The sequence below is a fragment of the Glossina fuscipes genome, unplaced genomic scaffold (genome assembly GCF_014805625.2).
Source record: "Glossina fuscipes isolate IAEA_lab_2018 unplaced genomic scaffold, Yale_Gfus_2 42, whole genome shotgun sequence".
In the NCBI taxonomy this organism is placed as follows: domain Eukaryota; kingdom Metazoa; phylum Arthropoda; class Insecta; order Diptera; family Glossinidae; genus Glossina; species Glossina fuscipes.
This window is the reverse complement of record NW_023998426.1, coordinates 2,814,105-2,827,665: the sequence shown is the minus strand read 5'-3', so window position 1 is coordinate 2,827,665 and position 13,561 is coordinate 2,814,105. Positions and strand designations below refer to the sequence as shown.

Here is a 13,561-nt window from a genome sequence, read left to right as displayed (position 1 = left end):
TATTATATAACAAATCTAACCCCAATTTTATTAAGGTTCAAATAAAGAACTCTTTCTTCACGTTGGGTCCTTTGTACACATCTCAGCGAATTTTCGTGTGTTGGTCTAGTGATCTCTGAGTCTCGCGGCAAAATTCGACTGTACTTATGGACATAACCTGTGCTAAGGATTAAAATGCCGCTTTCGCATTTTGATGCGAATCGCGATCAATCCGTACATGCGTATAGCTACGACCACACATTAATCATAAGTCAAATATGATCTACCGTTCTGAGGATTAACCTGGCTGGCTACGCTAACAATGCAGCAATGGTTCTATCGTGCGAAAAAAGGGACCTCGTATTGAAAGCCTTTCTACATTGAATGATAGATTTATAACAGATAATAACATCACCTAATTAAGTAGATTTTCTCTAGTTCGATTTCAGATATAGATACATGGGACGCAATAAATAAGTATTTTAGTAAATAAAATAAATAAAGGAGAGAGAGAGAGAGAGAGAGAGTTACAATAGATTCTTAGTTTTAGAGAACTTTTTCTTTAGTACACCTTAGATGCTGGCCATTGCTTCCTTTTATGAATAAAGTCAAGTGATGACCGCTTTATGACTTTTGGTTGTGGGAGAAGGACGCGGTCAATTATTTCGCTTAGCATTCATCACATTTCATCGTATAGCGAATTGAGACACTTGCTTGTCTTCAGATATACATATATGAAAATCTTTACTTAAACAATATATAAGCAATAACAATAAAATTTTAAATTAAAATATACAAAATAAATTAAAAAATAACTAAGATATGAATTTTTCAAAGGAATTATCGGTTGATATTATAAGCTTTCCTCTTTCCTCCAGCACATGCTTCGTAATAATTTTTAGAATATCCAAGATCGAATATATGGTTCATAGGTGATAGAATTTTTCGGCGGACTCGTTGTGATAGTAAACATCACATATCTTGAGGAAAATTTCAAGTTCAATAATGCTACGATGCTTTTTCGTTGGCCATAACTTTTTGAATCCAGGGAACAAATCTTTGTATATTTGTATAAACACCGGGTAGGTGTTCGCGACCACAACCGATGCCCCATGATACTAAACCTATAAGTGTTTTTCGACCATCAAGAGTAAGAGTGAGCGGGCCGCCAGAGTCTCCTTGGCACGAATCGCGACCACCCTCCTTATAACCGGCGCATAAAAATACTTCATTAATGCTTTCTCGCCTCCCAGCTGCCCGGAACCAACGCTGGCAACGATCGTTAGATAAAACTTCTACATCGACTTCCTGTCAATTATTGATTATCGAAATAATAAGATAGAAGCTTAGTAATTAAAAGTAAAAAACTAAATACCTGCAAAACTGACGGTACTGTACTCTGGCCATGTCTGGTTCTACCCCAACCGGCAACGGTTGCCATCTTACCCACTAATTTAGTCGACGGAGGTGGTAAGCATACAGGTATTATATGCTGTCTGAAAACTACGCTGCGATCTAAACGAATTAAGGCTAAATCGTTTTTAAAATCAGCGGGATTATAATTAGGATGAACTTCCTTCCGTTCAACACCGTACTCTTCGTGATGGAGACGTTCTTCTTGTCCCCGAACGTCCCATTCTCCTAAACGAATTCTCATATTTGAATTCGGTGTTCTAGAAGAGATTATCGTAAATATTTTTTTTTATATATATTTTTTTTTTTTTTTATGAAAATTGCTTACGTGGCAACGCAGTGAGCGGCTGTAACTATCCAACGGCTGGAGATAAGAGCTCCGCCGCAACTAAGCTTACGCGATAGGAAACCACTTTTAATTAAAGCTACCTGCCAAGGATGCGAACCGAAGCCAGTTGAATGGCCGCCTACTATCCGATTAGAACGACTATAAACTTCTCCACAATCTGTAATAACAGATAATATAAATATATATTAAAGGAGAAAATTATTAAATAATAATTTAATAAATATAAAAAATCTAGAGAAAATTAAATGAACTACTCCCGCTATCAGTGCCAAAATTAAACGAAACAAATAAATATAAATATAAGTAAAATGAAAGTGAAACCACTGACACCACTGAGAAGAAGAGAATGAAATTATAGAAAAACGAAAAACAAAAAAGGTTTAAGAAGAAGAGAGAAAGCTATCACTATAAGAAGAATTTGTAGCGTATTTTATACCAGGTACAGGTTGAAATGCGTCACTTTGATACGTTGATATTGAGCTCTCAATATGATTATACTTGTCAGCGGTTTCGACAGCGTCTGATCCCGTAATATGACCTGAAGCAAAATTATGTTCATTTTCAGAGAAAACGTACGTACTGCTGCCTACACCTACGGGTTTCTTTTTATGCGATTGGGGTAATGCATCGAATACAAGATCTATCTGATTCGCAATGCCCGTTGCACTCTCCTGCCCATTAAAATCATTAAAATCGAGAACTTGTGATCCGGGTCGATTCATATAAGGTTTTTGACCATAAAAGTAATTATGATACAGCGGCCGTTTTGTGGTGTAAAAGTTTCCAATTGTGGAGCTGGATACTTGATTCTGATGGCTGTAATCAGCATGTGCAACTGTCGGCGCGCCGAAAGAGTTTGTGTGATGTAAAGGTTTAACTTGTGACGTTATATAAGCTGAGGAGGAAGAACCGCTTGTAACTACATTGGCTTGATGTTTTTGGTGATACTTTAAATCCTGATATATGTCATATAAATGTACGATATCACCTGTGGAATGCACATATAATAATGATGTTTACGTTTTTAACTTTGAACAAAAACTAATACTAAAGCAACAATATGTATAGAAAAATTAAAAGAAAATAAATAAATAAATAAATAAATTTCGAATTCTTTATTTTCTTAAACATGTCCGTCTGTCCCATTGTGTGGCTATGCAACGTCTATGGTGAATGTTCTTCTGGTCACAAAAGTGCAACAAACGTCTTCTAAATTTTGCAAGCATATTGGAAATCGTTGCGTACAGGTTGATGTTGAAAATACGCCAAATGGTTGATAAGTTTTTTCTAGACGCTTACGAAATTTCAAATTGTTGAAAAGCATTATTTGTCCGTAGAGGAAAACTGGGGTCAATGGCTTCCGCAAATTCCCAAATTTCGATTACAACACCAAAATTATAAGGATTATTCTCTGCTGTAGGGTGTCTCGCCACACAAATAGGATAGAGTGGGAGTCAAAGTGCTAATGATAACCCTCGAGAGAAATTGCCTACGTCCATGTCGTCTGTTGTCGCCTAGATTGTTCGTTTGTGATCCTTGAAATAATTCACCTACACCGAGCTCTTTCATCTCACTTTCAATTTCTTTAAATTTAAACCCAATATTCGCAAACACTACCTTCCTTTCCTTTCCCGCCTCTGATATTTACATAAACCTTTCCACGTATAGTCATACTTATGGGTATAAGGCCATTTCCTGAACGGCGTGGCACTTAAAATAAAAACGTTCACGTTTTTTGGGTCTATTTTTTAAAGATAAAGATGGTGGTTACATAAAAAATTCGGCCACAGCCGAATACAATTGCTTTACGTATTTTGACTTTTATTTTTATTTATTTATTCACTTTTTTTTTTTTTTTTAGCATATAACTTATATGTAGAACGATTTGTAACGGAGTTTTTAGATGTTTTCTAGTTTGTCTTAATTCATAAATTAACTGAATCAACAACACTTGCGATTTTCGTGAACGTATGTGTTAAGTTAACCATTAAAGTAATTTTTCGAAATGCTCTTGTTACGCTTGTAATTCATTGCCTAATATTATGAATTTGTTAATTGCATTCATTCATACACATGTATAAGTGTTTGTTAATTAAATGCTTACTGGTATTGTTGACTTGTCCGGCGTTCGTGTTGATCTCTTCATTGAATTCCTTATCTACACAACATGACCATATCATGCCGCCTGAGCATAAGTCCACTGGCTTACCACCGCTTAAAACGCAAGATATCGAAAGACCACATTCGAATTTTTTACCACGATATCTGCAGGTCTGTGGTATCACTGAAAGAGAAAGGAAAAAAATTAAAATCCAACATATACAAAAGGATGACTAGCAGAAATCATCTGACGACCTATAGATATGCATAGATTTATTATATCAGAATTAAAGTTTGACATAAGGCCACGAGAAGATTTAGCAAGCGTTTGGCTATTGATTTGCTTTTCAATCTTGTGGTAAGTAAGCTAATAAAAGATGAAAGCGGAAAGCGGAAAGACCGACCACGTCTGCAAATCTGCATATCACTCCTATAGACAAAATCATTATAGCTTAAGAGTGAAGGAAGAGAAATTTTTGACAACGCAACCGGACTTAGATTGCCATTGAGACTATCAACAGCCATCTGGACGTCTTTTATTGGAACGCGATTGAAGGATTGGATATATTCTTACTTTATTCGTTCAACTGAATTTTCAAGACGGCAACCCCTCAAGTATCTTTGTTATAACTTAAAAGCTAAAAAATTGAAAAATGCGGACAAAATCAATGTAATATTTTGAATTACTTCAGCAAAACTTGATTCCTCGTCCATGGCTGTGTTATTGGAACTCGCAGGGTTAGGGTTGCAAAAATTTGGATAGGAATCTGGTGGATTTTTTAAGAAGGCTACCATTATTGGCCTACCCTTACTCTACAATGCAGCAAATGCTTTACGTGGCTTTATAAAATTTTCTCAGAAGGGTCATAATAAGGCAAGAAGAAGAAGAAGAGATATGTTATAGTCTTTTCTTTCTTTTATTTTGTATGATGAATCATTCAGCGGGGCGATCGGACATAATGAAAAGAGAGAGAGAGAGAGAGAGAGAGAGAGAGAGATAGTGAGTGCCTGAGAAATGTTACTGATTATCCAAGATTTGTCTCAAATGGAATAAAGCTAATTCACATGCTGTTTATTGAAGTGTAAGCCTAATGTTTGGAACGAATTTCTTCACGAATCGGCCTGAATATGCCGCAGTATTCCCTGAAATAGGAGAAAGCAGGAAATTCGTGCAATCAAAATCTGCTTTCCCTTTACCAACTAAATAATCGACAAGCGTTAATAGACAGCTTATGGTTCGGTTATGGTTAGCTGAATATAAATATATTTAACGAAGTAATACTTTAATTAATACTTTGAGCAAGAATATCCATAACTGAATTCTCTCCATAATATCCTAAGCCGCCAATACGGCGTGAAAGTGCATCCAAAATGACAAGATCATGCTCCTGCTGCGCCGTTGGCTCTCTTAGAATACGTGAATAGCTTGATTGTATTAGAACGCAGAGTATATTTAACGACCATCCGATGTACATATCCTTTTTTTTGCATATTAAATGCCTTGTCTTCAAGATGCGCATATCTTATAAGATGATAACGTTGCGAAAGGATTTTGAGTGTTCGTGTTCGTGTTCGTGTTCGTTAAAGGCATACATTTGTTGTCCTCCTTCGTGATACTTAATAGAAAATGTAATAACAGTAACGTATATATGTTTATGTTTATATATGTACATGAATGTATATAAAAAAAAACGGTTTTTTTCCATTTAAACTTGTTGTCGAAATAAGTTACAATTTAATTTATATTTCACTTTTTAATTTCACAAAAAAAAAAACAAAAACAAAAACAAAAATTTAACATTGTAAGGCATATAAACTTTCATGGAGTCGGTTAATGAAGCAAATGCTTTTTATATATAGAGAGTAATAAAATAGGAAAGTGAAAACCAGTAAAAAGTAAAAGAAAAAGAAAAAATTTAAAAAAAAAGAGGAAAATGAAAATTTTTTAAAAATCGCACAACGGTAAACAAGAGACCTCTTTTATCGAGCGTGTACTTCTAACCGCACGTTTTTAAAACTAAATCGAAACTGACAGCTTGTAATACAAACACAATGGTTGCAAGCTTCACTCGTCGCGTTGAGAGGAAGACGTGGTGTTGCGATTAAAGACGCACAAAAACGAAAACTTAGAAGATGAAAACGCATTTGAACTTAAAGTGAAAGAAAAAGAAATGAAGAGAAAATAAACAAATTTTGAGATTCGTAGAGAGAAGAAGCTCTACATAAAGGACAGAGAATGAGTGGCAAAGAGAGAGTGAGAGGGAGAGTGAGTGAGAGAGAGAGAGTGAGTGAGAGAGAGAGAGAGAGAGAGAGAGAAACATAAAACTGTGCGAGCAGACATTTCTTTCTTCATGTTTATATGCAATCAGTTTCAAAAGTTCACTTTTCACTTTTTACTTAAGCGAACGACTTACGTACCACTGATATTGGTTAAGCACAATGCGTGCTTTAAATTTTATAAAAAAAAACAAACCGTTCAATTTTGCTTTGCTGCTTATCTGCTCATTTCTTTTTGTTTTGATCGAATAAAAGGATGTGTGTAACTCGAAACGGAAATAATGTACATTGAATGCACATAGATGCAGGCAGATATGTGTGTTTGCCTATGTGCAACACATCGCACGAAACGAAACGTTTGTGAGTGCAAATTGTTACGTGGCTTCTGGAAAAGTTGTTTTCCTTGACTTACACGATCAACTCGTAGTATACATATTTATGTATACATTTATACGTACAAGCATGCATGCATGCATGCATGCATCTATGTGCACATATATATGTTCGTACATAAAATAATAAAAATAATTATTGTGTAAATGTGTAAGATCTGCAAGTTTTTTTACCTCTTAATTTCATGCCATTGAACTTGAAGTGATTAAAGAGGAAAATCAAGTTTTCCTAATCGTATTGCGCTTAGTTCTGTTTGAGAGGGCGCGTTATATGTTTTGATAAATGCATGCAGTGAGATGAAGAGAGGCAGGGAGAATAAATGAGAGAGAGAGAGAAAGAGAAAGAGAGGTGAAAGGAAGAGAGAGAGGGAGGGAGAGAGAGAAGGAGCAACAAACAAAAAAAACAAGTGAGAAAATTATACTCACCTCACCACGAATTTTAGAAGCCTACCACTTATCACTAATGTACGAAATTCACCTAACCTTCGATATATTTAGGTCATTTTGTTTCCGATTTTAGCAGCAACAAGGCCCTTTCGCATTCCCTTCGCTCATTTCTTAAGTCAATTCAATTTTGTGCATTTTTTTTGTACGATTTCACTTACCTTAGCAGGGCTAAATACATTTACGGCTTAAAGGTTGTTCGGTTTTTTCGAACGAAACCCTGTATTAGGAGTTACGTTCCGATCATGTATCGATCAAATATCCCTCTCTAAATTGAAATTGAATTTTTTCATCTTTTCAATTCGTTTCGATATAACCTCTAATTTTTATACCCCACACAATTTGTGATACAAGGGTATTTTAAGGTATGTTAACACTTTTTGTTGTTATTGTATTATTTCTTATTCAGAATCACTTTCTGAACCAATCTAAGCTGGTATGTCCGACTGTTCACCTGATGTCTGTCCGTACACTTTTTATTTTTAACATACAAATCTTAAGTTTTGAGATATTTTAACATCTGCTTTTATCCAAGGATCAAGCCTATTGAAAATGGCTCGGATCGGACCGCTTCTTTGATCACTTCGCATAGAATGCTTTATTTAAAAGTTCGTTGTGTGAATAACTTTTGGGTTGTCTAGGGTATGTAATGGTCGTGCCTAGTCCTTTATAATTATTTTATTTGCCAGACTTGATCTAAAGCATTGAATCTTTCTTTTTAGGCGTTTCAGAATTACCCCACGTCCAAGAGTAGACAGAAAATGGGGTGACAACCATCAGTGTACAAAAGTCACTGAGCTTCTTGGCAATTATATCAACTACCGAAGAAGTAGATGATTTGTATGATTCCTCTACGTCTATGAAGCGTAGACTGCGAACTTTTGGAATACCAACGATAAACAAAACGATTGAAGTCCTAACGAAGAAACCCGATTGAAACTCTTTTTAATCAAGATAAGCATGCTTTAAATCCGAGTGTTGGTGAGAGATGTTAAAAACAAGTGCTGAATATAACGCCTTCTATTCCCCCATTCTTTTGCCCGTACTTCACTTGACTTTATACTGCCGAATGTGTCGATGTGACATATTGCAAGATTGTATGTCTCATGGATATGACTTCAAAAGTATTCGTTCCATATTACATTTTCCAGTGGTCGGAAGTGAGAGATTGTAAACGACACCCTCAATGAAAATAATCGTATATATAGCCTTCTTATTTTAGAAACGGTCTAACTGTGTTTATTTGAAAGCGACTTTCTTCAATTATTTAAGGAGGGCGGGAAGGAGTATTACAAAAGCCAGCTTGATTTTTTCTTTTTTTTTTTTTTCGTTTGATAGAGAAGAAGGCGACAGGCAGCGTACAAACCATGCCAGAGAATAAGAGTTTCGAGGTAGAGAACCTAGGTTCTCAATGATAAAATCGTATGTGAACTTGGTCTAAAGTCTTTAATGAAATATTTTGCGAACACAGTATGGAAGCGCAAAGTTATTTTGTTTCCAAGAATCGCACCTTATCGATAAATCTCATCAGCATATTGCTCGAGAGTAAAAGCGTGATAATCGCTTCGCTTTTTACGCTTCTGTGCTTTATTGCTTTACATGTTTATGAAGCACATTTGAGTTTTCCATTTTTGCTGTTCTCTATACAGATGACAAACTAAACAACAAAGCTGTTAAGTTTACGGTTTAACAAAAAATAAAAATTTAACTTATCTCTGATACAATCTTAAAGAAAGCGAATGAAGATGTAGGACAATTGTGAATTATTTTTTATGCTTAAGGTGACCGAAATATATAAAACTATGATGTTCATAAACTAAAAGCTTTAAATTCACAACAACATAGATTTCATGGCACTGTAACACTGATCATATCGCCTTTCCTCGAATCATGCAAAAGAAGTCGTCTTTGGATCACACACTGTTATTCACGATGAAAAGTGAACCTATTTTGAGAATCCCAGGAGCAAAAGTTCACCGAATAGATTGAGATGCATCGTTCACATCTATCTATCGCTAGACCGGACAGCAAGAAGACGATAATCGGTATTTAGTAAGACTAGCAGTGGAAGAATGACGTGGTCTGTTAAATGCCATTAAAGTAAAGTTAATACGAAACGCTACTAACAACAATTAACCGATTTTAACTGTTCAAAAAATGGTCAGATCATCAGGAAAAGGACACTTTTCTACATGTCATCCATCCATGTATTTATCCGTTCCCAGCACCTCGAAAACATTCAACTGGACTTATTCACAAGCATCGAGTAACGCTTTGATTCATATGGAAAGGTGAACAAACTGCTCGAAAGGTGAAAGAACTGTTGGCGAGAAAAGCGCTACATTTTTATGGATTTACCATCAACGAATTCTTAGAAGGAGGGGAGTAGGTATAGCTAGCGATGGGCAATACTTCGAATAAGATTTTTTTTCCCGCAGTAAATGTGAATTTGCGATACAAAAATTCCGGTTTCATGTTTGCGTACCTAGTTGTATCAACGAAATGCATCGCAGACAACTCGGCAGAGCTTAGTAAGATGGGAAATGTTTGTGTTCACTTTTTCTTTCAAAGTTTTAACAAGAGAGTTTCGTATGTTTCGAGATCGAGCAAATTAATCCCATAACACGTGAAATACTCGAGTAGAACGAGTAGTCTCAGTTATTGTTGTGCTAGGCACGTGCTTTATAAACTTGCGATGCACAACTGATATCGGTACTCATTTTACGGAATATTTCTTAAGGTTACCTGTACAGGCTTGATGCAACAACAAACCTCACGCACTCGATTTCTTATGGAAAAGTTAATGCAAGTAGCGAGTGTATGGAAGACTCGTTAAAATATACTTTTTTTTTATTTTTTTTTTTTTTACTTTTTACTTCCGCACAGTGATAGTGCATTGAAAGTTTGGCGATTGGCTATAACTATATTATGAACCGTCTAACACTAGAGAGATATAATTCTCTGTTAGCATGGTCTTACTTACGATCAAAATCATCGAAAAACTTTGCTTCTTTGGGTAAATCTCTTTGAATGCTTTGTCTTAAAGCAGGAGTGATGGCCTCATTATAGATCGAGTTATGATAAACTACACCATTTGTTATTCCATTAAATACTAATAGGATTAGCAAATGACAGTAAAGCCATTTATCATTTATTATTACTATGTTAAAGCCGTTCAGACTAGAGATGTTCATGATGACAGGAAGAGTAATTTTATAAAATATCGTTTGTTTGAACGTAGCATGAATCTCTTTGACCACAATTTCTTTGATTTATTCACGATTGTACGCGCACATATATAATAAAGAGTTTTTTAAACCATTTTTACACTTTTACCTTTTATTATTTTATATTTATTTTTTTTTTAATTTTTTTTTTTATTTTCTTTTATTATTAAATTTCCTGTTACGTATTCTTAAACTATTTTACACTAAATGCTTAAGATGTACATGTATATGTATATATATATATATATATATATAGATATATATATGGATATATATATATAAGTTTTTTTTTTTCTGTCCATATATGCACGCTTCTTAACTATTTTGCTTGTCTAAGTTAAAAATTGGTGTAGATTTCCATAATATTTGTTATAATTTAAAATATTTTCACAATAACGATAGCGTTTCATCGCGGAATGACAAACTAACACTCAATCTGCTCTCACAACATTACGGCATTAGGCTAAAAGTTATTATTGTTATTATTATTATTATTATTATTATTATTATTGTTGTTGTTGTTGTTTCAGTTCAGTAAAGCTTCGCGCAATCGCAATGAAATAAATTATTTTGGGTTAATATTAAATAACATACGCAATCTGTCGTGTCATTAGCGCGGTTATAACTACGCTCCGCTCAGTTGGAGTTGTTGTGCGTTTACCTGAAACTGTCTGCCGAATAACAACAGTCATCTGTGTGATTTCGTTTCGTGTGTACTCGAAAATGTTGTGGTTAAACTTGCCGTCTGACCACTCCGGCAAAATTAATCAAAATCGAAAGTTTTTACATTAAATAACTGACGGACATGTATTTGCGTAAGATCATCGTGCTATGCGCCTTAGTTGTTTTTTTTTTTTTTTTTTTTTTTTTTTTTTTTTTTTTTTTTTTTTTTTTTGACTTCAATATGGCTTGTCGCGTACATGTTATGCGTTACAACGTAAGGGCAAAGAAAACTTTTTTATGTACGAGGATCATTAAAACTATGCTCAAAAAAATAAAGAAAAGATTTTTAATTTATATACACAAAAATAACATAAGGTATTCGTTACCTTATATGATGCTTAGCATTATTTTTGAGTTTAGTTTACAATAATGAAGCCTAGGCAGAGTATGGAAGTAAATACACTTTGACACATTTCAAAATATTTGTATTAAGATTGGACTGCATGTCTTGTTAGAATTTCTTGAATCCATTTTGACGTTTTCTGAACGTTGTGATAAATGCCCGGTTGATAATCAACTCCGCAACCGAATCCAGCACTGGTTATTCCCACCAAAGTGTAACGACCTAAACGAAACGATAACGATATGGATGGAGAGCTTTTTATTTGATCGATAATGTCTGGGTGTTTATAAAATACTTACCTCGTTCCTTAATAATAAGAGGTCCACCGGAATCGCCTGAAATAATTATGTATATATATATTTGCTTTAAGGTTAGACTTTGGCAGCATATAGCCCTTTCTTACCTAAACAAGCATCTTGATGACCATCTGAGTGTCCGGCGCAAAACATTTCACCATAAAGTTCCACTTCAATATTTTTGATTTCATGCCAGCGCAAGCATTCTAAGGATGCTATTAAAAATATTACTTAAGCAATTAATTGATGACAAACTTAAAACGGGAACAATTTCACAATTACTTATAATGGGGACGCTCGCAACTTGCAACATATTAGTGCCCGCTTGACCCAAACTAGCCTCGGTTTTACCCCATCCGGCAACTATAGCCTTTCGCCCCACTAATCGTATGTGATGTTGAGGTAGACATATTGGCAAAATGTGTTCGCTATAGTTACGAAAAAAGAAGAAAAAAGATGAATCTCATTAAAATGCCATATTTAGTACAAATTGTATAAATACCTAAACCCAGTAGGCTTGGCCAATTTTAGTAAAGCCAAATCATAACGATCCGGTTGCGTCATACGAAATTCGAAACGCGGATGTATTAGCTTTTGTATGACATTGTATTTTTCCGGTGGTAGTGGTTCTTCAGCATGGCCCAAATTCTGCGTATCCAATTCCCCTAAATAAACTGAAATGTCTTGAAGTCTTGCTTGTTGAATACAATGCGCCGCAGTCGCCACCATATTACTAGAGATAAGCACACCCCCGCACTGATATTCGCCAATACGTATGTGAGCTTGCCATGGATATTCAGCAAATTGTGCCGGCCTTCCGCCAATGATACGCTTCCTTAAGGTATTTTGAAACGTTCGTGCTAAACCACATTCAGGCTATTAACATAGAAATTGTTGTTGTTGTGCTTTAGATTACATTGTGGAGAAAAAATAAGTAAAACGTATCGTACCTTTGAAAATATTTCATTGTTCTCTCGCCTGCGTAAAAGAACTCGTTTGGGTAAAGTGATTCCTTTCTTCCCGTACACGCCGAAAGTATTTTCATTCAAGTCAATCGCTGGTGATATATTACCATTGGCAATCACGCAACAAGAGAATAACCATTTATTGCTACCGCAACCATGCGTATGCTTTCCACCTTGCAGCCAGCAAGAAAATGAAAGCTTACAGGGCCACACATTACCCTGATGGAGACACTCTGACGGTACTCCTAAAATAGTATTTAAAATATCTACGTAGCGCAACGTAGCGAAATAATGGCAATGAGTAAAACGTTATTCATCGTTTCGCATGCTTAATATAATAAACTTACTTGCTTTCACAGACATTATGGCCGACTCAATGTTGATCAAACTAAAGAGACCAATAAGAAATGACAAAAAATTCCTCTTGAACATTATTCTAACATGCTATCGTTCTTCCTTCATTTTCATTCGATATGATATTTTGCGCTTTGTGCTTGCGTTAAGTAATTAATAGAAAGCAGTTTTATTCCACTATCCGGCGGCGAATATTCTATAACACGTAGTATTCATTCAATATGCAATATTTTGAAGCTAAATTAAATTCATGTTATCCGCTATGCAGTAGTCAAAGGACATCAATGTACAACAAAGAAGACAGAAACGATCGCGAAAGATAAGATAATGTTCCTCCCCTATCGGCAATAAATCTGTGCGGATGTGTGCATCATTCACAAGGACTTCATATAAATCTGCCTCTTATTATTCCGATCGTTTCAGAAAGTGATTCTAAGGTTGTATGTCCGTCTGCCTATCTAATGTCTGTGCGTCCACTGTTTGTGTTCAGCCTACAAATCTTAAGATTTGAAATATTTTAATGACTACTTTAGCTCAAGGTCGAATGTTACTGAAAATGGTTCGGATCGACACTCCTTCCCATATAATGCCTTATCTTTAAAAGGATTTATGTCAATAAGTATATTAAGCGAAGCGTAATCAGGTATTTAAAGGTGGGCTGTAATGTTTGTACCCATTTTAGAATATTTTAGAAATCAC

The 13,561-nt window shown here is 35.2% G+C and overlaps 1 protein-coding gene across 1 annotated transcript; it reads right to left on the bottom strand.

Moving 5' to 3' along the window:
- Nucleotides 1-817: 817 nt before the first annotated feature.
- LOC119637026 lies at nucleotides 818-12,981 on the bottom strand. Its single transcript, XM_038032799.1, has 14 exons — nucleotides 12,856-12,981; nucleotides 12,494-12,774; nucleotides 12,046-12,419; nucleotides 11,826-11,971; nucleotides 11,651-11,758; nucleotides 11,547-11,582; nucleotides 11,345-11,469; nucleotides 10,843-10,873; nucleotides 9,938-10,219; nucleotides 3,846-4,025; nucleotides 2,178-2,729; nucleotides 1,721-1,898; nucleotides 1,355-1,652; nucleotides 818-1,287 (listed from the first exon to the last, which is right to left on the bottom strand). Exons 1-14 carry the CDS (start codon nucleotides 12,938-12,940, stop codon nucleotides 988-990), a joined length of 2,976 nt encoding a protein of 991 aa, XP_037888727.1. The 5' UTR covers nucleotides 12,941-12,981; the 3' UTR covers nucleotides 818-987.
- Between the last annotated feature and the right edge of the window lie 580 nt (nucleotides 12,982-13,561).